The 23,980-nt window shown below is 39.5% G+C and overlaps 1 protein-coding gene across 3 annotated transcripts in view; it reads right to left on the bottom strand.

Moving 5' to 3' along the window:
• Positions 1-23,980, bottom strand: part of APBA1 (amyloid beta precursor protein binding family A member 1) — an 88,526-nt gene that overhangs the window by 6,086 nt on the left and 58,460 nt on the right. For 2 of the 3 annotated variants that reach the window (XM_015653446.3, XM_015653447.2), the window contains exons 4-10: positions 23,745-23,784; positions 19,756-19,901; positions 14,939-14,971; positions 13,718-13,804; positions 12,942-13,127; positions 9,407-9,586; positions 8,432-8,644 (exon numbers count right to left, since the gene is read on the bottom strand). In XM_015653446.3, coding sequence (XP_015508932.1) covers positions 8,432-8,644; positions 9,407-9,586; positions 12,942-13,127; positions 13,718-13,804; positions 14,939-14,971; positions 19,756-19,901; positions 23,745-23,784 — 885 coding nt within the window. The remainder of the gene's footprint in view (positions 1-8,431; positions 8,645-9,406; positions 9,587-12,941; positions 13,128-13,717; positions 13,805-14,938; positions 14,972-19,755; positions 19,902-23,744; positions 23,785-23,980) is intronic. The other variant, XM_015653448.3, reaches the window with a different exon arrangement.

Raw genomic sequence — 23,980 nt, 5'->3', positions numbered from 1 at the left:
CAATGACTTTTAAATAAGTAACTGAGTTAGTTGCAAAACAGTTGCTTCCCTAATGAAATATAATAAATTCTGTCAAGCAAACAGCTGGTCCTCCTTGTATCATCTTTGTATAAGCAGCACCCGTAATTCCCATTATTCACAGAATCACAAGATGGGTAAAGTTGGAAGGGACCACTGTGGATCATCTGGTCCAACTTCCCTGCTCAGGCTGGGTCATCCCAGAGCACACGGCACTGGATTGTGTCGAGATGGCTCCTGAATATCTCCAGTGAGGGAGACTCCACAGCCTCCCTGGGAAATCTGTTCCATTGGATGGTCACCTACACAAGCTATTCCTTTATGTTCCAATGGAATTTCCTTTGCATCAGTTTCTGCCCGTTACCCCTTGTCCTATTGCTCAGCACCCTGACAAGAGCCTGGCTCTATCCTCTCGGCACCCTCCCTTCAGCTACTTACAGACATTGATAAGGCCCCTCTCAGTGCCTCTTCTTGAGGCTGAGCAGCCCCATCTCCCTCAGCTTTTCCTCATAAGAGAGATGCTCCGGTCCCTTCATCCTCTTTGTACAGCTCCCCTGGACCCATTCCAGAGCTCCATGTCCCTGTTGTGCTGAGGAGCCCAGAGTTGGACACAGCACTGCAGATGAGCCTCACCAGGGCTGAACAGAGGGGCAGGATCACCTCCCTCAAGCTGCTGGCAGTGCTCTTCCTGATGCATCCCAGGACACCACTGGCCCTCTTGGCCACAAGGGCACACTGCTGGCTCATGGACAGCTCATTGTCCACCAGGATCCCCAGGTCCTTCTCCACAGAGCTGCTCTCCAGCAGGTCACTCCAGCCTGTGCTGGTGCATGAAGTAGTTCCTTCACAGATGCGGGATCCTGCATTTGCCCTCACTGAATATCAGAAGGTTCCTCTCTGCCCATCTCTCCTGCCTGTTGAGGATCTTCTGAAGTACTTGGGTGTCAGCCTCTTCTCCCAGCTTGGAGACATCAGTGAACTTGCTGAGGAGGCACCTGCCCCTTCATCAAAGACACTTATGAAAACCTTAAAAAATACTGCAGGAGTATTGAATCCTGAGGGACACTGCTACCTAGAGGCCTCCAACCTGACTGTGCCACTGGTGATGACCCTCTGGGATCTGCCATTCAGCCAACTCTCTATCCACCTCACTGCTCACTAACTGGTCCATACTCCTGAGTTTGTCTATGAGGATGTTGTGAGAGATGGTGTGGAAAACCTTGCAGAAGTAAAACATACACTGCTCTCCCTTCATCCATCCAGGTAGCTGTTCTTCCATAGAAGGCAATCAGTTTAATCAGATGTGATTTACCTTCAGTGAATCCATGCTGAATACTGCTGATCACCTCATTGTCATCCATGTGGATAGAGATGGCCTGCCGAATAAGGTGTCCCAGGGATTAAGGTGAGGCTTACTGGACAGTAGTTCTCTGGTTCTCTTTCTTGCCCTTTTTGAAGACCAGGGTGACATTTGCTTTTCTCCAGTCCTCTAGCAAGTCTCCAGATTGCCATGAACTTTCAGTGATTGCCAGGACCCTTACTGTGGTGTCTGCCAGCTCTCTCAACTCTCATGGATGCAGAGACCATGGATGTGTGGATTTTGAGCTTGTGTAGGTATTCTCTAACCCAATCCTGTTTGACCAAGGGAAAATATTCCTTCCAACATTCCTTTACCCTGACTTCCTGTGTCAGAGATTCCTTAGGGCTGGTCTTGACAGTGAACACCAATCCAAAGGCAGTGTTCAGTAACTCTGCCATGTCTGTGTCCTCTGTCACCAAGGCGCCCCCTCCATTTAGTAACAGGTCCACATTATCCCTTGTTTTCCTTTTGTTGTTGATGTATTTGAAGAAGCTCATCTCGTTTTCCTTGACATCTGTGATGGATTGGCATTTAAGAAAAAAAAAAGTAAGAGACATCTAAGGAAGTTAAGGATGCTAAAGGCTGATGGGAGTTCTTTCTCCTGGCCAGTAACTGGCCACTTCTGAAAACTGACAGTGGTTTTGACCATTGAAAAGTGAGATCAACCTATGAACACCACCCTTTAAAAACCTAAGCCCAGGAACTTCTGGCTTCTTTTTGTTCCCAGCTGTGAAAGGTAACAGAACTCCAGCTGGCTCCCACCCCCTCTCCAGGCCATGAGGCCTGGGGAGGGGCTGGGCTGGGCCTGCTGCAGTTCCCGGCTGGGGGATGGAGCCTGTGGGAATTCCCCCGGCCTGGCCGGGCTCTGCTGCAGCCTCCCGCGAAGACTCCAGCGTGGCTGAAACTTTTTCCAGGGGGGGCCCAGCTTGGGTGCTGCTGAGCTGAAGTCCAGGACCAAGAATACCTGTTACAGCTTGAGCCAGATTTTAACCCTTTCACTGCCCAGATGAGACCTGCAGATTTACTCCCTTTTACAGAGAGAAGAAAGCGAGAGTGATCAACATGTAAAGAGACAACATAAACTATCAAAGCCAGTGAGGGAAAAAATTAAGCCTCAGATAGGGAGAGGAGATGCTTTAATAAGCTGAAATACTCTTCTGTTAAAGCTATGGAGATGGCCAATAATGTTCTGAAAAAACTCCTTTAATTCATGAAAAAGTATTTTGGGAGGAATGAAGCATTTCAAAGTGTCGCTCTGAGCAAAAGTAATCCATTGATGAAGCTGAGCAGATAGTGAAGTAGTTGTGATCTCATAAAATGCTGAAACAGAGAAAGAGAAGTGGCCCCCAAGAAGAAAAGAAAAAAACTTTTGTTCCCAGAGATGATCACAAAGACAGATGAAGAGAACTTTGCTTTTGAATAGCTCTTCCTTAAAATGCCACCCCTTGACTTTATGGCCCATAAAAACACCTCAGAGTGGTGTGAAATGGGAGGAGAGGACTTACGGCAGAGTTTCTGGGTGGCTGACATCAGAGAAATAGAAATCTATGAGAAAACTGTTTTCTTATGAAAAACTCTCCATAGAATGACAAAAGAAAACCTCTTTTTCTCTATGAAGACTGATGAAAAAGCTACTATATAGTTCGGACTGATTTAACCACCAGGTTTTGTCTCTATGTTGTTAATTAAACAAGAGAATGGTTGGGTGGTGGGAAAAAACGGTTTCTGGAGATTTTATTCTGGTTTCTTATTCTTGTAGTTTTGTTAATAAACTTCCTTTATTCCTTTTAAGTTTTAAGCCTGTTTTGCCCTTCTTCTAATCCATATCTCGCAGCAATAAATGAGTAAGTTTTCTAGTGATTTTTTTTTTTAGCTAGTGCTTTAAACCCATGACAACATCCTTGGTCAGATTTAATTCCAAATTGTCTGTGGCCTTCCTTGTCTCATCCTCATCTCTCCTTAGTCTGACAACCTCTCTGTATTCCAAGAGGACTGACCCTGCTTACCCTGCTTCCATCTCCTGTGTATTTCCTGCTTATGCTTGAGTAATGACAGTTCTTCATTCACCCATGCAGGTCTCTTGACCCCTTGTCTGACTTCTTGCTCATTGGGATGCATCCTTCTTGAGTTTGGAGGAAGTGATCCTTGAATATCAACCTTCCCTGCAGGACCTCTTCCCATGGGATTCTATCAATATCTCTAAAGAGGCTAAAATAAGCTCTCCTGAAGCCCATGATTACAATCTTACTTGCTAATAGGCTGGCACCAATCTTCACACATCCAATAAATCCTTTCCTGTTTGCTGGATGAGGTCAAGCAGCATACCCATTTCTTGTGGGAACCTCCGTCATCTGAGGAAGCTGTCACTAGTGCTTTCCAGGAACCTCCTGGATTGTTTGTGCTTTGCTGTGCAGCTTCTCCAGAAGACGTCATGATAGTTAAAGTCCCCAACAAGAACCAGAGCCTGTGACTTCAAGCTGCTTTGAGCTGTCTGTATAAGGTCTCATCCACCTCTTGATCAGGCATACTGTAGCACATACCCACAAGTGCCACTCTTAGTAGTCTGCCCTTTTATTCTAACCTATAAACTGTCTACTCACTCATCATCTACTCCAAGACAGAGCTTGATACATTCCAAGTATTCTTCTTCCCTTCCAACTGAGTTATATCACATTCATAATAAACTCCTTTCTACTAGAAGAAAATTGAATGAGAAAAAACTATTTTTACTGTCAAGATGGTAAAACACTTATTACCCAGAAAAGCTGTGGAGCATCCAGTCTTGGAGGTATTTAAATCCCAGTGGGCAAAGTGTTAAGAAGCCTGTTCTACTTTGAATCAAAATGTTAGTCTAGACTAGCTACAAGAGTGACTGCCAGACTCAGAGACTGAGTTCATATGGCTCTATGAAAACAAAAATGTAATGAACCACAAATAAATGCAATCTGACCCTTTATACAACTTCAAGTATTCAGAGCTCTTGGAGATTGTTATGAGAGATTTCTGAAATGCTTAATTCACACAAAATATTAGCCATAAATCTATACATAAATAAAAAATTCATAAAGAATGAAATGCTTTCTAAAAAATACATCTATTTTCAACTTACTTAATTAAAGTGATCTACTGACCATTCCAGTATCTGGTTCTGAATTCCTTTCATATGTACAATTAAAACTCCAGGTCCCATTGCTATTAAGGTGTCAGACACTGACTTCAAATTATTAATTCCGTAGCTAAGGTAATACACTGAAGTCTCTACATACAATTTACTGCTGCTGATTCTGTTGAGCTCAGCTCCTGATTCAGCAGTGACTTGAGTAACTGAACTGGCATCCTGGCATTATGAACTGCCCTGAAGTCTGTTTTCTTGTCAGTGCCTTAAACTGCATGTAATTAACATTGGGTGCAAACAGCTGCCCTCACTTTCACACAGCGTTAAGATCAGCTTGGCTCATTCTTGGAAGTGGCTGCAAGACAATGCAACACAAATCTGAACACAAAATCTGAACACAAAATGATAAAGCTCATGGCTGTGGGAACTGCCTGTTCTCCACACACAGGAGAAAGAAGGTCTGAACTTCTTCCATGAGTATGACTAGACTTCTACTCTGGTGAGCAATTAGCTGTGCAGCTCACATGCTTAAGGGCCATTCACTTTCTATAGGCAGATCTTGACAACACACACTGTAGAGGACAGGGACTTCTCAACCTGAACTATGCTGTGGGCATGTTGTTCATGAAAAAATCTAGGGGGCTTTTGCCTCAGCATTCTAATCCTGGAAGGTAACAGTCATGCAGAGTACTGGGGATGCCCATTTCTATGAGGCATTTAAGTGTCAAACTTCAGTCATCTGAATTCACTCAGGGTATGTGCCCAGAATAGACTTGGTATCATCATGCTCTTACTTCCCTGATGAATGTGCAAGTGACTTACATGTATTCCCTGGGGGAAAAAAAAGGTCATGTGGTCCTAAAAAAAAAATTCTTCTAATTTTATGGAAAGTGCATATATTTATATATTTCAGAAGTGGCTAATCTTCACTTGTATACAGACTGGTAGCATAAACTGATCAGAAACAAAAAAAAAATTGCGTATTTTTGACCACCTTTCTTTCTTTATCTAGTTACTGAGTATACTTCTGATAGGAGCCAGCACCAGATAATTCTGAGAAAGACAGAAGTAGCACAATCCTATCAGGGAACAGCCACAACACATGGAAAGCTTCTTCAAAGCTCCATCAGTTTGCAATTGGTTTATGGTAAATTAGAAGCAAAGATTACTTCCATAATGCTGAATTATCTTGTTTGAAGAGCTTATGACATATGTGTATCCGTGTATTACCATCTTTTCATAGGAGTCCTTCCAGTATGCTAAGGAAATCAGAAACCTGGGATATTTCTACCACATTTAATGATCTGTGCTTAGATCATTCATATACATACTTGTTTCCGAAAATGCTATATTAATAACTCCAGATATGTGGTTGTGAAAAATCTGCAAACATACAGATTATCTTTTCTTTAGAATGACAAAAAAATGGGCTGGCAGTTCCTGTGAAAAATGTGGTAAGTATCAATGAAGAAGAGAAAGGCCTGCAGAAGTTGGAAACGGTAAAGCTTGTTGCCTCTGTATTGAAAGAGAACTGATAAGCAGAAGAAAAACTCCATCTGAATAAGGGAAGCATAACTTATCACAGTTTTAGAAATAAAAATGATGTGGGATAGGAAACAATCACAAAGAGCCTAAATTTACAGGGAGTTTTGTTTCGATGATGCTGGCACAAAGACATTTGATTTTTTTTTTTTCAGTTCTTTACACATGTAAGACTGCTTTCCCCATATTTTCAGTATGTCACACAGGCTATCATTTCTACTCACTGAATCTAAAATGACTGGTTCAGTGACTTATGCATCTATTACTTACCAGAACTCAATATTAACATTTTGGGAAGCCTGAATGGGAAGTCTTTATGACATCTCAGTTCAAGTATTAAGAGATAATCCATGAAGAAAAAAAAATACTTTGTACTTTTTTTTACTTGGAAAATTTACCTTATAAATGGAAAATTTATAGTGCAATTAAAAAAATATTACAAAGTGAAAGAAGAAAGGTACATAATACAACTTGTTACAAAAGTTGTAATGAATAAATGAATAAATGAATAACTCTAAGAGGGAACGTCTGTATAATGTACCACCAGCATTATGGGTCTGCATGTGATGATCTGCAGAGCTAGACAGGATCATTTCAATAAATAACTAATAAATAACTAATGAGTGTCATCTCAAACACCCTCTAGTGATGTATCTTTCCTGTTCTTTAAAATCTGATGTTCAAATACTTATTCCTTTATATGCTACAGCTGCTCCAAGCACTGCTCCGTTCAGATGACTGCAAACTTTTCAGTGCCACATACTTTGCTGACAACTAGAAGAAAGCTCTTCCAATTAAAATATCCCACTTATGCAAGTGAAGAGAAGCACCGAATAAGAGAAGCACTTTCAAACAACTTGGGAAAAGATGCCACAGAGGGTATGTCTTTTAAGCCCAAATTTTAAAGCTTTAAAAATAGGTATAAACAAACGAACAAAAAAGCATTTACTCTATTACATCCAAATATTAAGAGGTACTTGACATATAGTAAGGCTTATGACAATACTAGGCACCTATGCCTCCATATAAAATTTCAAGCGTGTATCTGGTAATATCTTCCTTCTGCACAAAATATTCCCTTGTGAAGTTATGCACAGAACTTTGGTACACAAGTAAATAGCAAAGCACTCTGGAATTCCACTGGATGATGTCAATCTGGACTTCATCAAGACTTTTGATGCTGTTCTCTCACGATAACCTCATAACCCTCAAGCTCAGGAAGCAGGTGGTGAGGTGGACTGAGAAGCGACTGAATGGCAGAGCTCAGAGGGTTGGGACTGGTGGCACAGGTCTGTTTGGATGCCTGTACCTAGCAGGGCCCAATACTGGGCCCAATCTTATTTAACTTATCATCATGGAGTGCCGCCTGAGGAAGTTCACTGATAACACGAAAGCTGGGAAGAATGGCCAAGTGCTGTGCAACCCTTCAGAAGGACCTTGACAAGCAGGAGGTGTGGGCAGAAGGGAACCTTCTGAAATTCAACAAGGGCAAATGCAGGAATCACCCCAGGCCCCAGCACAAGCTGTCCATGAGCCAGCAATGCTCTTGCAGCTAATAAAGTGCATGTTACCCTGGGGTACATCAGGAAGAGCACTGCCAGCAGCTCAAGGGAGGTGATCCTGCGCCTCTGCTCAGCCCTGGTGAGGCTCATCTGCAGTGCTGTGTCCAGCTCTGGGCTCCTCAGCACAACAGGGACATGGAGCTCCTGGAGCAGGCAGCTCCTGCTGAGGGCTATCATTAGGGGACTGGAGCACTTCACTTAGGAGGAAAAGGTTAACAGTTGGACTGAGTGGCCTCAGAGATCTTTTCCAACCTAAAAAATGCCGCAATTCTGTCAAAGGCTGAGGGAGCTGGCCCTGTTCAGCATCAAGAAAAGACAACCGAGAGGAGACCTCATTAATGCATGTAAGTATCTGAGGGGAAGATGTCAAGAGGATATGGTCAGGCTCTTTTTAGTGGTGCTGAGCAATAGGATGAAAGGCAAAGGGCCAACACTGGAATGCAGGAACTTTCACCTGAATATAAGGAAGAATTTCTCTCCTGTGAGGAGACTGAGCATAGGAACAGATTTTCAGAGAAACTTTCGAGTCCCCTTCTCTGGAGAAACTCAACAGCCATCAATACACAATCTTGAGTAAGATGCTGTAGGCAACTCTGCTGGAGCAAGAAGGTTGGATTAGACTACTTCCAGTAGTCCCAACCTTACCTATTTTCCTGTGTGGTGCTGCGTGGAGTCAGAAAATGGGTGTAGCATAACTCACACTGTTTTTTAAGATCATGAAATGGAAAGTACTATGCAATATTTGTTAAGAATTTACTTCAGAATTTCATATTTTCTGCTCTTCAGTTATGTCACCATTTAAAAATGTGTAGCTTCCAGAAACGTTTTCCCTACCTTTATAATGCTTTGACACGTTGAGAGTGGTAAACCAACCAAGCTGGTCCCATTGATTGACATAATCTGGTCCCCTATATTCAGCTTCCCAGATTTCTCTGCTGGTCCTCCATGCATCATGTTGGCTATGATAACTGTAGGCAAAATAGATCCCCAGCCAGACTCCACAATCACCACACCTAGGATTTCTCCCTTTTGCTTTTCAATGTAAACCTGTATAATAAGAAAAAGTGTTTAAAAAAATAGTTTATTTCACACCTATAGAGCTAATATCATTCCCTTCCAAACACTCACAATCCCAACAAATATACCCCTCTTCATTTGCAACCTGCCTTCCTAATTCAACAGCAAAACAAGACAGGGTAGATTGTATTCAAACATTAAATGACACACAATACAGATTTAGTGCAGAACACCCCTCAGAAGCCAATTCTGTATATGAGCAGAAGAAACTGCAGTGATGGAAACCCTGGTGCCATGGGCTTTGGTGGACAAAGCTAAATAAGAAGAGATTTCAAGAGTTTACAACTTTGCATTGGAAAAACATTACTTGTGTGTTCCAGTTGCACACTGGTTCATTTTTATTAAGCAAGCTGCAAAGATTTCTGGCACATACAGTTAGTTAAACCCTGGAATCAGTTATGTTCATAAACACCTCCTTTAAATTTTATGTTGTTTACTGTAATTTTAAAAATTATATTAATCTGTTAATCTGCTTGAAGTTCACTTTAAAACATGTCTGAAAATTGTTTGGTAAAAAGAACAGAAACAGATGGTAAATCAGTTGACTGCTGATAAATTTGGGATACACTGTTTGCCTTTGAAACAGAACTGATGACAGGGTGTCCTATTAGGGAGGATATTCTAGACTAACTGAGATAATTTTTAGGAAGTATTAATGGTTTTTTAATTTCTTCCAACACAATCCTGCAACTGATAAAGAGTAGCTGAATACTTGTGGAAAAAGAGACATACATCTTTGCAATTTTCAGATTTGGAGAAGTGAATCAGATCATCATTGTACATGTCCTGGGTATTAAGCAAGTCGCTGTATTCCTTCTGGCTAAGGTCTTCTGGGTTGATTCCGTTTGCCCTCAGAAATTCTTGGTAGGCCACACTAAATGCTTGACCTATGGACTGTGCAATCAGCTGTGCCTGTAGCAGTTCCCAGAGAAGTGAAAAGAAAAGAAAAAAGTGAAACACTGGTGATCATGACCACTGACACTTTCTGTTACAATCACACTGTAAAATGCATCAGCAAGTTGATGAACCTACAAGTTACCACAATCCAGTCTAAAAAAATATTTGTGCCCTACAAACTAATTTTAAAGACCCATAAAATGATAACACATTTAGCTCTCCCATGAATCTAGTTCAGTAAGCAAGTCTAAATTATAAATATTTGAAAGAAAGACATCCTTACACAGGTAAGAACTGCTAATATAAGTGTAAAGGTAGAGCCACTGCAGTGACTGCAGCTTGTCCCCACAATTCTTCCCACACATGCTGCTCCCAGATAGCTCTCCCTTCCGGAGAGGCAATGTCATTCTCTGACAAGCCAGCAGTGAAAATGAAAATAGCTATTAGGAAACACATTTAATTGGGTATTTCCAACTTTTCTTATCATCCTTTAAAACATTCATAGTGACTACTCCTACCTCAGCCTCAGACAAAAAAAGAAAAAGGCAGCAACTAGTGACCAGATAAAGCCCTTGAAGTAACTGCAAATGGTCATATGCACCTCCTTCTTCATCCTGCTACTACCTTCAGCCTCTATCCCCTACACTTATTTCCTTCCTTCCAACTTGCACAATCCTGCCAGTTCTCTGCCTCTTTCCTACCCGTTTTTTGTAGGCACCCTCTTGCACCTGCAGCTTCCCACAGTCTTGTCTGCACCCAAAGCCACCAAATGCACCACTCACTACACTACATTGTTCCACCATGAGCTGTTTTGCTTCTGCAGCTGTGGGAGAGAAACTGGGCAGCAGACAGATGTGGAGAAAGCTCTGTGCCAAGCAGGGCCAGAGGGAAGCCTGCCTTTGACACAGTAATCATGGTCAGGCAAGTAATGGGCAGGAGAGGAAAGGACAGCATGTTGCAGAGTACTGCTCTGGATAGGTGGAGCAATCATGCAGTGAGCACTGTGTAGTGCTTACAGGAGGTGGCTGTGATGTGCACCGAAACAGTGCTGGCTGTGGCAAAGGCAGGGAAGACAAATGGAGAGCTCCACAGCTTACTGTGTAGGCTTGGCAGAGTGCTGGTAATGAATGAATGCTGCTCCAGATGTACTTTTATTTAATACCATATTTAAAGTTCAATTTGGTCCCTAATAAAGGAAAAATTCCCAATACTGAAATAAAAATCATATAGTATCTTAAACAGCTTAAACTATCACCAAACCTGCTGATGAGAACAGCATGATTACTGGTGCTGAAAAGACCAATATGTGTATATTACCAAAGCTACAATCAAGCTTTGGTACAATTTGCTTTACATGACAGCAAGAAAAAGACAGCAAGAAAAGGAGAAAACTACAACTCCAAAACTCAGTAACCAAAGGGAAGAGTGCAGACTCGACATTCATACACATGTATCTTCACTCCAGGAAGAGATCAGCTTCTACTTAGAAACCCAGCACTTGAACATACCACTAAGGTTCAACTCATTTAAAGATACACCTCTAAATACAGGTGAAAATCTGGTGCTGTCCTCCTTAGACAAAGACTCATCCAAGCAGAGACCAACACCCACCCACAGGCTTACAGCTTCTGTTTCACTTACTGTGTAGACTCTTTCAAGTACCCAGCTGTCCCAGAAGAAGAAAAGACAAGTTTTATAATAGAAACAGGCTGCATTACTTCACTGCAGGTAAAAAAATCTTTGAAGCTGCCATTTGCTTGCTGCTACAATGCTTTCATTCTGTTAGAGACTTTGTATTTGAGATAAGTTTTGCAAATTACCTGTGAGCTATAAACCATGACTAAGGAGAGTTGATATAAGCTGCAGCTTCTCAGCATATTTTCCCCATCAACAAGCAATGTTTTTATTTGATCTACAGGCATTTCACAGGCCAATTGGATCTACAGGCATAGAGAGGATCCCACATACAGGCTGATTAAAACAAACCATAGATTGGGAAGCTCAAATTTCAGCTAGTCAAAGTATTAACAGCAGCCTAGGAAACAAATCCGGGAAGTATGGATCCTACAAGGGGTCAGACCACCTGATGGTGAAGGAAAATAAGCCCCAGACTCTGGCACCTGACAGTTTGATTTCAGCTTTTTCAACTGGCCAGGAAAAGAGCAAGCAGCACCCAAACTTGTGACTAGAAATACAGGAACAGCAGCTTCAAAGTGGGTGGCTTGTAAAATGATATTAAGCAAAAAATGCATCCGCTACTCTTTTTCACACCAGATTCTTAAAAGGTTTTGCAAAGCAGGCTTACATGTTATTTTGTAGAAATAATTCATAATTTTTATACTCTGTCAATTTTGGTCCAGGACTACTTTAATCAGTGCTTGTCCTTTTTAACTTCAGCAGTGGTTATCTATCTACATTCATGTGCAATCAGATAATATATTCAGACACCTGAACATAATCTGTTTAGAACATTATATAAAATAAAATCAGCACATAAAAACAGCTCCTTATTCAAGACAACCTTCCCATCTCAAAGTCCTTGATGCTCACTGCAGATTGGAAGACGTGAATACTTTATAAGAAACTGATATTTTCACTTACTTCTCTTGAGTTTGTTATAATTTCCCAAATTATTAAGCCTAACTTGACTATGATCCTAAAAACCACATATCTAACCACTTCAATTTGATAAGGTTGATTTTGCTTTTCACTTACTGAAAGTTACTTTTTACAAGTGCGTAAAAGTTAAAGATCAGCATAGTGCACAGCAAGTTATATACACTGATTTTGAAGGCAGGTGGCAAATCCTGTGTATGGTAACTTCGTCCTGTGTAAAGTAATTGAAATGTGCCACAGATTAAAATTTAGTGATTTGTGTCTCTATTCAGCATATTTGGAGATTGCTGAAATGACAATCTTTTTCTGCTGGCCTTTTGATATGATGACAGCAACTGTAGTCCCAACACAAACCTCCTGAAAACCAAAAATTACCTTTCTGGTATGGATCAGAGATTGATCCTCAATGAAAAAATTGGGAACAGAATTTCCCTAGGAAAATAAACACCTCTGACAGACTTTCCCTCTCTTATGCAAAATTTGAGCTTGTATTCGTAACCTGAAGTAACTGGACCCTCATATCACTGCTACCGGAAGGCACTCCAGAAGCTTTAAAATGGTAAGCATTTCTATAAACACCAATTTCCTGTGACTTGTCAGGTGCAAACATAAATGGCAGGCAAGTTCCTCTGCTTAGATGAAATATTGGTTGCAGTTAAAAAACAAACAGAACAACTCACAATGGACTTTGGGCCTTTTAAAATGTGCTTACTTTTCCACTCCTAGAAAATTACAAGACAATGTAATTGCTTACATCCTCAGACTCAAAGACATGACAAATCATTTTGTACTGCCTCTTTCCGTCTTGAGAGGGGTGAGATGCTTCCACATTATCCTGGGAGTTAGAGCGTGGCATTCGCCTGCGAGCCATCAAAACAACTATATTTCCTATATCAGCAATGTAAGAAATGGTCCGCAGGGGATGATCCATCATGGTTTCCTGGGGAATAAGAAAACCAACATAAGCAGCTGCTTCAACTAAGTTCTTATTGCACATCTAGTATTATCAAAACACACAAACAGCTGTAAGACTATTCACTCTGTTAAGTGAAGTCTGTAATACCTGTCATGCATGAAGGGAGATACAAATAGAAACCAAGAGTTTCACTTTCCAAAACCAAAACAAAGAGAAAGTTTTACAGGGGATTTTTTTCTGTGGAAATGCACATCAAGACCTCAATTGCAGAACCTGCATATGCTGGGCATGTATGTGTACAGGACTATGAACAAGTTATTGCAGCTAAACATTTTGAGCTACTCTGTGCACAATCAATACTTGATCCAGCATGGTTCAGAAGACATAAGCTGACTGCAATTATCTTACCCATTACTGTAGAAATTCTAGTAATTTCTACAGTCAGACATACCAGAGTAATTACCTGTATGACATGGCTCTTGACCATGGATTTCTGATTAGAGGGGTACAGAAGTGCCAGAACATTTTAAAGACAAATTTTAACATGTAGGTGAAAGTCTATTCCAGTAGTCTACTCCAACAATACCGACAAAGTACTTTGCTTATGTTTTTACCTGTGTGTCTGCATTCAGTACTTTTATTCTCTGTGTAGAAATGAAGAGGTCCACTTCAGTCATGGGTTGAGATTCACCTTCTGGAGCCTGCAAATAAATGGATCAGAGTCAAACAAACACATCAGGTAACATACTTACTAATAATGATGTTAATTCATGTACAGGGGTGCACTAAGACACAGTCACCAGAACAGAAATGCAGGATAGAGTATTAGACTGCAGAAGCAAAAGAGAAACACAAAGATGTGGAAACTATATCATATACGTGAAAGTGAGTTTGGTATTGTTTGAAAAAAAAAGGTTAACCTCATAAAAGCTTGCCTGCTATTTTTCCTGATTCAGTAAAACTATACCTGACTACAACATGAACTATAAAGATGTCTTAAAAAGCATTATGGTTTTACTCTTTTCTGCACACTATGAAACCACTTCAAATAAGGTTTTCATACATGGCATAGAAAGGCCTAACAGCATCTCCTGCCTGAGGAATTTCTATTTGGGCTAGCAGTGGCTGCCAAGACCAATGGAAAAACCTGTACCACAGGAGGTACTGTTTGAGCTTTTCATAATGCAGTTCTGGCAAGAAGACCTTCACAGTCAGACAACATACTTTTCAAGCAGTAACCCACTTTAGAAGTCATATTTTGTTAATAGAAAGCAAACATTTGCAATATTTTTTAAATTATATTTGTTAAAAGGCAATTGAAAGCTCCACAAACAAAACTTATTACAAAGATGAGTCAATCTCAGTATATTACTGTATGTATAGACATAAACTTGTTTTTTGCATCCAGCAATCTGACATCTCTGTGTGTTAAACAAAGCATTCTTAATAAATATAAAATAAAAAAGTTAAAAAAAAAAAAAAAGCCACAAAAAAACCCCCACACTTCATTTTAATCCATCATTTTACAAAGTTTAAACCTTTGCCGTGTCAGTCTTGATTCTTTAATACGCATTTTGGGTACAGCCTGTAACCATTTAATAAATCCAATCTTTCTTCTATTTCTAACATGAAATGGCTAATGATAAGCAACAAAAAATGGCCAATCAGGCAACTGATTTCTGAGATATGTCAAGTTGTATGGTGGCTCAGAAATAAATCTGAAAAAACCTTGCTGGATGCAGAAAATAAAACCACAAAATAAAAAGAAAGGAAAAAACCCTCCCAGAAAACAAAAGAACAAGCATAACATCAAGCTGATGGAGTTTGTACTGCACCTTCTTCCTGCTTTTGGCTAATTTCTGGGCCATCTGCTTAGCATGGAACAAACAGAGACAGGAGAACAGTTAGAGAAGAGCTTACAGAGACTCCAAGTCAAGCAGGAATCTACAAACTAATGTCAGGGCTCACAGACTACTAGCTGGTCTAAATTAGTCCCTGCTTAGATTAATTTGCTCCTTTTGTTTTTAGCTTAAAAATTATAAAATTTCATGTTTAGCACAATAATTTCAGAAATGAAAAGAAACAGCACCAAGGAGTCAAGAACACAAAAGGATTTTTTCTCACTTAAAATGTTACTTGCAATAAACAAGGTTATTTTGTAAGCAATTGTTTTTGAGGTTTGGTGAGGGGGAGGGTGGTTTAACAAACATAACAGAGCTTCTCCTCACTTACAGCAGTGTAAACCATAATATTATTTCTTTTGGAGGCACACCAATGTAAAAGGTGAGAGAAAAATTTATGCCTTATTATTACAGCTTTTTCAGATCTCATAGTTCAACAGACTTCAAAAAAATAACCTCCCTAACACTATGCTACTTTTTCCTGAAAAAATAAAATGACAAAAGGTTACTGTCACCTTCATTTTCTCGTCCTTCTGAGCAAATAAATCTGTACCCATGTTCATTCAGTGCTTCTGGTAAACGTATTTTCCTACTTGTGTGGCACCTACACAAAGGTATGTTCACACCACCAAATTTTTTCAGCTCCAGAAACACCTTAAAAGAAGTTTCTACTAACCAAAACAACGTAATTTTTACAGTGTTGCAATCATGAATTCAAACCAATGGTGAACTGAGCTTTACAGAGCTGCTCACTGAAAGAATGCAATACTCACCAGGCCGGCAGGTAGCCCTTAACTTCAAACAGTAGCAGCCTCTTTGGGATTTAAATTTACACGTGTGCTTGTGGTGGGAAGGAAGCTTACACTTACAAGCTTCATACAGATACAGTACTAACTTCTTTTACCAAGAGCAAACAGGAAGCCTGAATCACAAGACTCATCATAGATTTTATAGTGATGCTCACAACCTAAATCTGTCAGATCTTGTCTAAATAAATATGAAACCAGACACTTAAAGTTTAGGCCAACCTGATTATTTACAAATAGAAACTTTCTCAAACTAGCTTTTAGTCACCTTTTTCAAACTTAGAAGTATTTTGTAGCCCGATAGGTTATTTTGCAAACTATTGCAAAAGCAATTAAAACTGCCTTACGTGGCAGACTCTTCATTACGTTACTCTCAATCTAAATTAATAGTCAGAAATAATATACTTGTCTTGAGTAACGGCTGCCTGTCCTACACTGGGCAAGGAGGAGACACTCCTGAAGGAGAGCATTTAGATTGCCTTCCAAAATCAAGCTTTTCTTTCTCACCCTTCCCAAACTTTAGAATGATGGACCTCCCAAAAGAAGAAAAGCACAGGCCAAAATAAAGAAAAAGGGGGGAAAAAAATCTTTGAGCTACAGCTTTACAATGAAGAATCAACAATTTATCACTATACACTATGATTCAATTTACTGAAAATTCTGTTCTTCAAATGAAAGGATATTGAAGAACTACTTTCAAATATTTCATAAAAGTAAGACAATGATATGGAACAAGCACTTTTAATAAGTGATTTAACACTGCATAGAAGTGTCACAAAATAAGTTATGGTCCATGAACAACAAAAAATAGGATAATTCTATGCAAGATACTTTATTAGATAAATCCTCTTTAGCACGACATTATTTTGCTAACTCAAATGAAAGATTCTGTATTCCTAGAAGAAAAGAACAAATGGAAAATACTTAATGTACCCTTTTTTTTTATATATACAGAATTCATTATTTTCCTTTAATGTAAGTGAATGTATTTATTTATATAGATGCAATTTCCAAAATTACAGAACATTAAAACCCAATAAGCTTCTGCTTTTGCTACAGAGAGGTCCTAAGTTAAATCCATTTAGTCTCTACCAAAAATGCTCTGCAACTGAGTACTGAGAGGACACTGAGTATGTGAAAATGTATGAAATACTAAACTAAATATCCACATATGGATTCTATCTCAAATTACACTCAGAAATCAAACCAGGTGTTACCTAGAAATGTTCAAACCCGCCACACAGCAAGCTACAAGTGCCTCCTAATGAAATACTCCTAACTACATTTGATGAACACCTTCAAAGCAATATATCTGTTTTAACTTAGCTGGACTTCATAGAGATGAAGGCCAAGCAAGAAAACACCCAGCTCTTGTACTTCTAACTGAAAAGATACTTATTTAAAGAAGAATGGAGAATTGTTTTCAAAGTCTGTTCACATTCCAAATGAATGAATATGTGGCCTGAAGGTTCTGCTCAAAGGAAGGGATTAAAAAATCAAAAGGTATAGTTAAAAAATAAATCAAAAGGTACAGTTATGTGAAGGTATAAATAGCAGGGATTAAACAAAGCCCTTTTTAATACTCAGCTTCAAGTTTGTGTATTTTAAAAGCTCATTTTTAATCATAAGCTTTGAATGGAGAAACAGTTGACATGCAGTAAGTATGGTGCTCTGTAAACAAACATGAGTAGGGCACAACCTTCATAGTCACTGTGCAAGCTATAATTTACACATGTGGGATATAGAATATCTGATGCAGTGATGAATCCAGCAGCGGGAAGTCCATCTATCATAATGAATTTCTCTCTGAAAACATTTAGCTTTAATGGCAACCAGCAACAAAACTTGCCAAAGCCAACCCTAATAAGCCAAAGAGCCTAAGGTGCAGGGGAGTTGCCTGAGCTTTACTCAGAAGCAGAAAGCAATAACTGCCCAAGTGTTCAAAGGTATTGTGTACAACGTAATACAAATCAATAATTTTCTGAAATACACCAAGTTTCAGAAAATTAAATATACCAGCTAGGGTTTTACCAGGTCAAAAATGCAATCACTTGGGCCTCAAGCCTGAAACAAATATACTGTAAGCAAGGATATGCATGCCTGCTGATTTAGAAAGATGTACAAGTTACAGGGTTTATGATTGAAATGCATTAAATGGATTTCTTCTGTTCTGAAACACAGAAATGCTGAGGCATAACAGAATCCTCAGAATGGTTATTTTGTTAACAAATTTCTACAAAATATGTTTCGTATCAGAGAAAGATTCTACCTCATAGGCCCAGTTTGTATCAATTCTGCTTCATTTTTGCCCACCATATCCCTACAATCCTTTTCTAATTTGTACTCCTACACAAGCTTTACCTTCTAGGTGCAAACTCCCTATGCAGCCCTAGGTTCAAGTCCCACTCCTGATACCTATTTGCTATAATACTTCATGCTAATCTTTCACCCTCCAGTGACATGTCCCTCCAAGATTCAGCCTCACCAAAGTCTTTGTTTCTCTCCCTTTTCTTCCTTACCTTTAGTTCCCTTTCATTCAAATCAGACAAGTTTTCTAGCACACCGCCAAGCATCAGGAAGGCACACAAAGAGACTACTAAACAGAAGAGCACAGTCTTATTTGCCCAGAACAGGAAAAAACCAGACTCTATAAGGAAAACTCTTCACTGCAGGTTTGGGGAGAACTCACCAGGACCAGCCATTAGTAAAAAAGCTGCATGAAACATTTTTTTAAAGAATGTCACTTAATCCAGAGTCTCCAATGAACAAAAATAAATCACTCTTTTGCAAAGAGCTCAGTAGTTCAAGTTAGCGAAGACTTCTACAGAGATGGTGGAGGATAATCTCTAACAGGAAGGCTACATTCCTGCCTTTTCTAAAACCTGAGTGTGTTAATGATTATCAAGAGACAAGATTACAAGAACTATGCATTTGAACACCAGCAAAATAACAATTTTTGGAAGTTGTCTCGATGGCTCCATTTGGAGCTTCTGTTTCAATGTTACATAGAGAGACTAAACTGAACACCTGCAATGGAAAGCACTGGAAGGATTAATAAGTGCAGAAAGCATCAGCTGACCTTAACAGACAATAGTACTGGTCTTGCTGATAACCTTCTCTCCTCTTCCTCTCTCTTTTACACAATTGCACACCAAATCTGAGTTGGAATCCAAAATAAAATATACACAAGAAAAACACATAGAAAATTCACAGAGTTGGTTGTGCTAATTAGCTGAATCAGCAGAAGATGAAACTGTGTGCCTGCTAGCCAGTCATGTATGGGTAGTGGGAATGTTGCAACATCCTGTACAACTGTGCAATACTTCATCCACGCACCTTAATTTCAGCTGACAATGTCATAATTGTAACTTACAGTACAGCAGCATTCCCATTGCTGAGAATGGCCAGTACAGAAATCAGTTGGAATTTCTCTTTCAAAACAAAAATCTTCAGGATAAATAATTCTTTTTTCTACACCCTTTTTTTTTTTTTTTTTTGTTTTTTAAATTAGTTTACAGCTCTTATGTGTGGAGAAACAAGTATCCACAACAGGGTAGAAAATAATTGCAGTCATTACCACAGTAGCAACTCCAATGAGTGCCAAGCCAGAAGCAGCTGCAATACTTACTAGTTACTTCCTTAACCTGTTTTCCCTCCACACCCAGATAATATATAACTTCGACCACTATTTACTTCCGATTCTGGTTTAGTGTACACAGCACAAATATTACCATAGGGAATTAAAATTACTTGATAATATCCCCTTATCAGTCTTGTTCCAAAAGCAGCATTGGGTATATGATTTATTTTGCAGAAGGAAAGGTGAGACACTTCTCATTCTGAAATTACAGACAACGTCACCTGGAAAAATCACTGCATAAGAAAGAAGTTCATACCCACAATCATAAAGCAACCATACAAGAAGCAGCAGGAATTACTCCTCACCTTAATCCTGCTGACAGCTTCCTGAGCCTGCATCATTCTGACATTCTTGGATGGAGTTTTATCAGAAAGGAGTTGAGTTGAACCAAGGTAATTGGCAGCAAAAATGATTCCATCAATTAAGTCTTCAGGATCACAAGGTCCAGGAACTGTAATATAGGAAAGCCATCACTGAAGGCAATCATGAAACACAGTGAAATAGCAGAACTCTGACAACTTGAACCTGTACCTGACGGCTGCAAAACCTCCTCTGAAATACTTCAGTTTAGCATAACAAAAAGGCAACCAGTACTTTCAAAGGCACAAAACATCAAACAAATTATTTCAAAATTTGTGGTGGGTTGACCCTGCCCACCAAAGCTCTTCTATCACTCCCCTCTGCAGAAGGACAGGGGAGAGAAAATATAACAAAGTCTCATGGGGCAAGACAAGAACAGGAAGCGATCATTCGTCAGTTACTGCCATTGGCAAAACAGACTCCACTTGTGGAAACTTGTTTAATTTATTATTAATTAAGTCAGAGTAGAAAAATGAAAAATAAAAACAAATGCTCCAACACCTTCCTCTGTCCCTTCCTTCTTCTGGGACTCACTTCTATTCTCAATTTTCTGTATCTCCTACATCCAGAGGCACAGGGAAATGGGAGCTGTGATCAGTTCATCACATGTTGTCTCTGATGCTCCTTCTTCATCATGGGGAAGATACCTCACACTCTTCCTCTGCTCCAGAATGGGATACCTTCCACAGGAGACAATCCTTCAGAACAGATTGCTCTGATGAGGGCTCCCTATGGGGTCACAAGTCCTCCCAACAAACCTGCTCCAGGCAGGCTCCTCTCTCCACTAGGCCACATATCCTGCAAGGAGCCTGCTCAGCCTGGGATTTCCATGGGGTCACAGCATTCTTTATTTGGGCATCCATGTGATAGGTATGGGGTCCTCCAGGGGCTGCTTGTGTGTTCCACTGTGGACCTCAACTGGCTGGAGAGGCACAACTGACTGACCATGGTCATCACCATGGGCTGCATGGGAATCTCTGCTCTGGCACCTGGAGCACCTCCAGTCCTTCCTACTCCACTGACCTTGTCTTCAGAGATCTCTTTTTTTACACAATCCCAGCCCTTTGCTCTCTGGCTACAGCTGCTGTGGTGCAGTGTCTTTTTTCCCTTCTTAAATACAGTATCCCAGACGTGCTACCACTGACACTGATGGGCTCAGCCTTGGCCAGTGGTGGGTCTGTCTTGGAGCCAGTTGGCGCTGATTCTATTGGACAGGCAGGAAACTTCCAGCAGCTTCTCACTTCTTCTAGCCACCCCACAACCTTGCTACGCAAACCCAGTACAACATCTCTCCAGCAAAAGCTACAATTGTTAATCCAGCCTGTTTCTCACAATAGCTCATTCTTTTCTGAGTAGGGATTAGCTTGGAGCAAAATAAACTGTGATTTTTCACTTGATAAAGGGACAGACACAGTTACTCAGCTTACTCCTCACCCACCAAAATCAGCCCTGCAATTCTGAGACCAACAGTTACAAGCAGAAAGAGAAAAGGTGCAGTTTCATAGCAGCAATCAGCCTCTTTCTTGCTTGTGCACTAACCACAGTTGGTGAAACAGGCAGATCAACATCCCTTGGAAGATTCTACATACACTCAATATTTTTACTCATACTCTACTCAGTATTTTTATGCCACAGACCTTTAAAAAAAGTAGTCTTAACAAGGATACTGTGGTAAAGAACTGAGTTAAATAAAAACGTTATTAAATACACAGAGCACAGGCTCTCTTCTTGGCAAAGCAACTCTCTTAGTCCACAGATTCTTAGAGATCCAACACCCATCAAATTTTGTGGAAAATGATGGGGTGTAAAGTGTTCATTACCAAGCAAGGCAAATCCTTACAAAGCAGCACTTATGATTTGTAAGATTTCTTGTGTTTGGCAGCCTTACCTAAAAATTTTATACATTAAAATGTTCCATTTGATACCATGTTAAAACTGCCATGATCCAAAAGGGAGGCTGGTTAACTGCAGAAACTTCCTGTTCTTAGAAGTAAGGGAAAACTATTGTTGCTCAAGACAAGAGAGAATATAAATCGTATTAAAGAATGCGCACGGTAAATACGTTCACATTTCATCAGAAAACACCTGTGTTTACATTTGTCTTTCTTTTTTCCTCTAAAAAAAAATCAGGGTATCTTGAACTACAAGGTGATGGGGCTTTACGTTTCAAATTACTCAGAATGCAAACTTATTTCTAATGATAACATATAAGACTAAGAACCCCTGAGAATGAGCACGAGTAGCTTTTGCCTCAAGGAAAAGCAAGTCATTATTATGATTTAAGTAAAAAAGAAAGAGCTGGAGCTAAATATCACACTGAAACCATATACACAGACAGAAGCACATGCATAAATCTAGTGAGGAGGCTTGTCTTCTTTTTTATTTCTTTAAATACAAAAATTCACGACTAGCAATTTTAAGAAGTGTGCAGTTTGCTCAGGCAGTATGTATCTGGAAAATTCTCAAAATTAAGAAGGCACTTGCATGCACATGACCTAAAAAAATTGTGTTACTTCCTTAGGGAAATTCATGCATCTGGAAGTATTACATATTTACACAGAAATCACACAGCATTTTAAGTGCTGCTATTTATTACTCTGCACATCAAGGCCTCTTCACTACTTCCACCACTTTACTTTAAAGGATGTGAAACCCTTTACCATTTCTGATCAAAATGAGAAAAAAAAAATGGGCAAAGGTGTAGGACTCCAAGAAAGTGGCATATTAAACCCCAAAAAGGTATGTGCTCCAATTGTATCAGAGGTGAACACACAGACACTGCTTTTTAGAATACCTCCTTTATTATCTCTGATAACAAAACTATTACCTCAGTGAAAACCTAGTATAGCTAGTATAGGTGGTGGCAAATTTTTCCTTGGACTCCTGGTGCATATAAATGGAACATTTGTAATTTTAAGGAATTTTGTGCTCGACAAAGAACCAAGAAAATTTTAGTTCACGATTTTATTTTTTTTTCCCTAAGGTGGAGGTAATTATTTTTAAAAGCCCCCTTGATACACAGGACTATCAAAAGGAGATTAATTTAAAATCTAAGAGAGATCCTTAACTGGTGTAAAATTCCAATGCTTAGCAATGGACTAATTGATATTCTGGCCAGAGACTCCAAAACAGGCAGCTTATACTCTTAAGACTAAAACAACAATCAATTTGCAGTCCAAAGAAAATGATCACATAATCAATTAAATACAGCACACTGTAAAGCAATCCAAGGAGTGACAAGGAAGTCCAAATAAAGAATTATATCAATTGTATTTCTAAAATTTCATACTGTCAGAGGAAACTTCTATTTTCTGCTTCTGTCATAACTGCACAAAACTTGTGTTCTTCCTGCAGTATACACAGCAAATGCAAACTCAGACAAAAGGTAACAGCAGTTCAAGAGGCAGGTAACTTGCTTTTTCACATTGTTCTGAAAAAAAACAGCACTACTGAAACCTTAACTCTGAGGTGAGAAGCAGTATTTAATTAAGAGGCAAGTAGCTTTTCAGCAAAGCAGATTTTTACTGGCAGGCCTGCCAATAAATCCTATTTAGATTGAGCCTGCCAACAGAAATCTATGCTGGACAGAGCACAACAGTCTTCTTGCTTAGTCTGTTTTCCTTCTCTGCACACATTCTTATATGTTGTGTAAATACCATAGAATATTTTAAGTGATACTGAGGAAAAAAACAGCACAACTGATACAGAAACTATGAATGAAACACTAGAAAATGAAAAGCTCCATGCTTCCAAATTTCTGAAAGAGCACAGTAGGATTTAGCTCAGGTTCTAAATTGCACACAATTTAATCTAAATCGGTATACCCAGCCTTAGTAGTTCTTCTCTTCAGGAAATAAAAGTAAAATTTTAGACATTATAAATACAGGTGATTTTTGACGTGAAAAAACATTTAGAAACTGTAGAACTATCTTACCTTCAACATACGTTGGAAATGAAGCCAAGCTTTTTCTGGACTGTAATTGAGACAAAAAGGATTTCAAACAGAACATGGCATGCACAAATATGCATTAAAAATTCCTCCATGCCAAAAAAACCCCAAACTTAAATCAGCCATAGTTATTAGTAAAGGTAGAACACCACTTATTATTATTTATATTTAGTATTTTCAAAATCTAAGCATCTACTAAAGTAAATTCAATGCACTCCATT

This window comes from Parus major, chromosome Z, assembly GCF_001522545.3.
Source record: "Parus major isolate Abel chromosome Z, Parus_major1.1, whole genome shotgun sequence".
Taxonomy (NCBI): Eukaryota; Metazoa; Chordata; class Aves; order Passeriformes; family Paridae; genus Parus; species Parus major.
The sequence above is the reverse complement of the archived record's forward strand: the minus strand, read 5'-3'. Positions and strand labels throughout refer to the sequence as shown.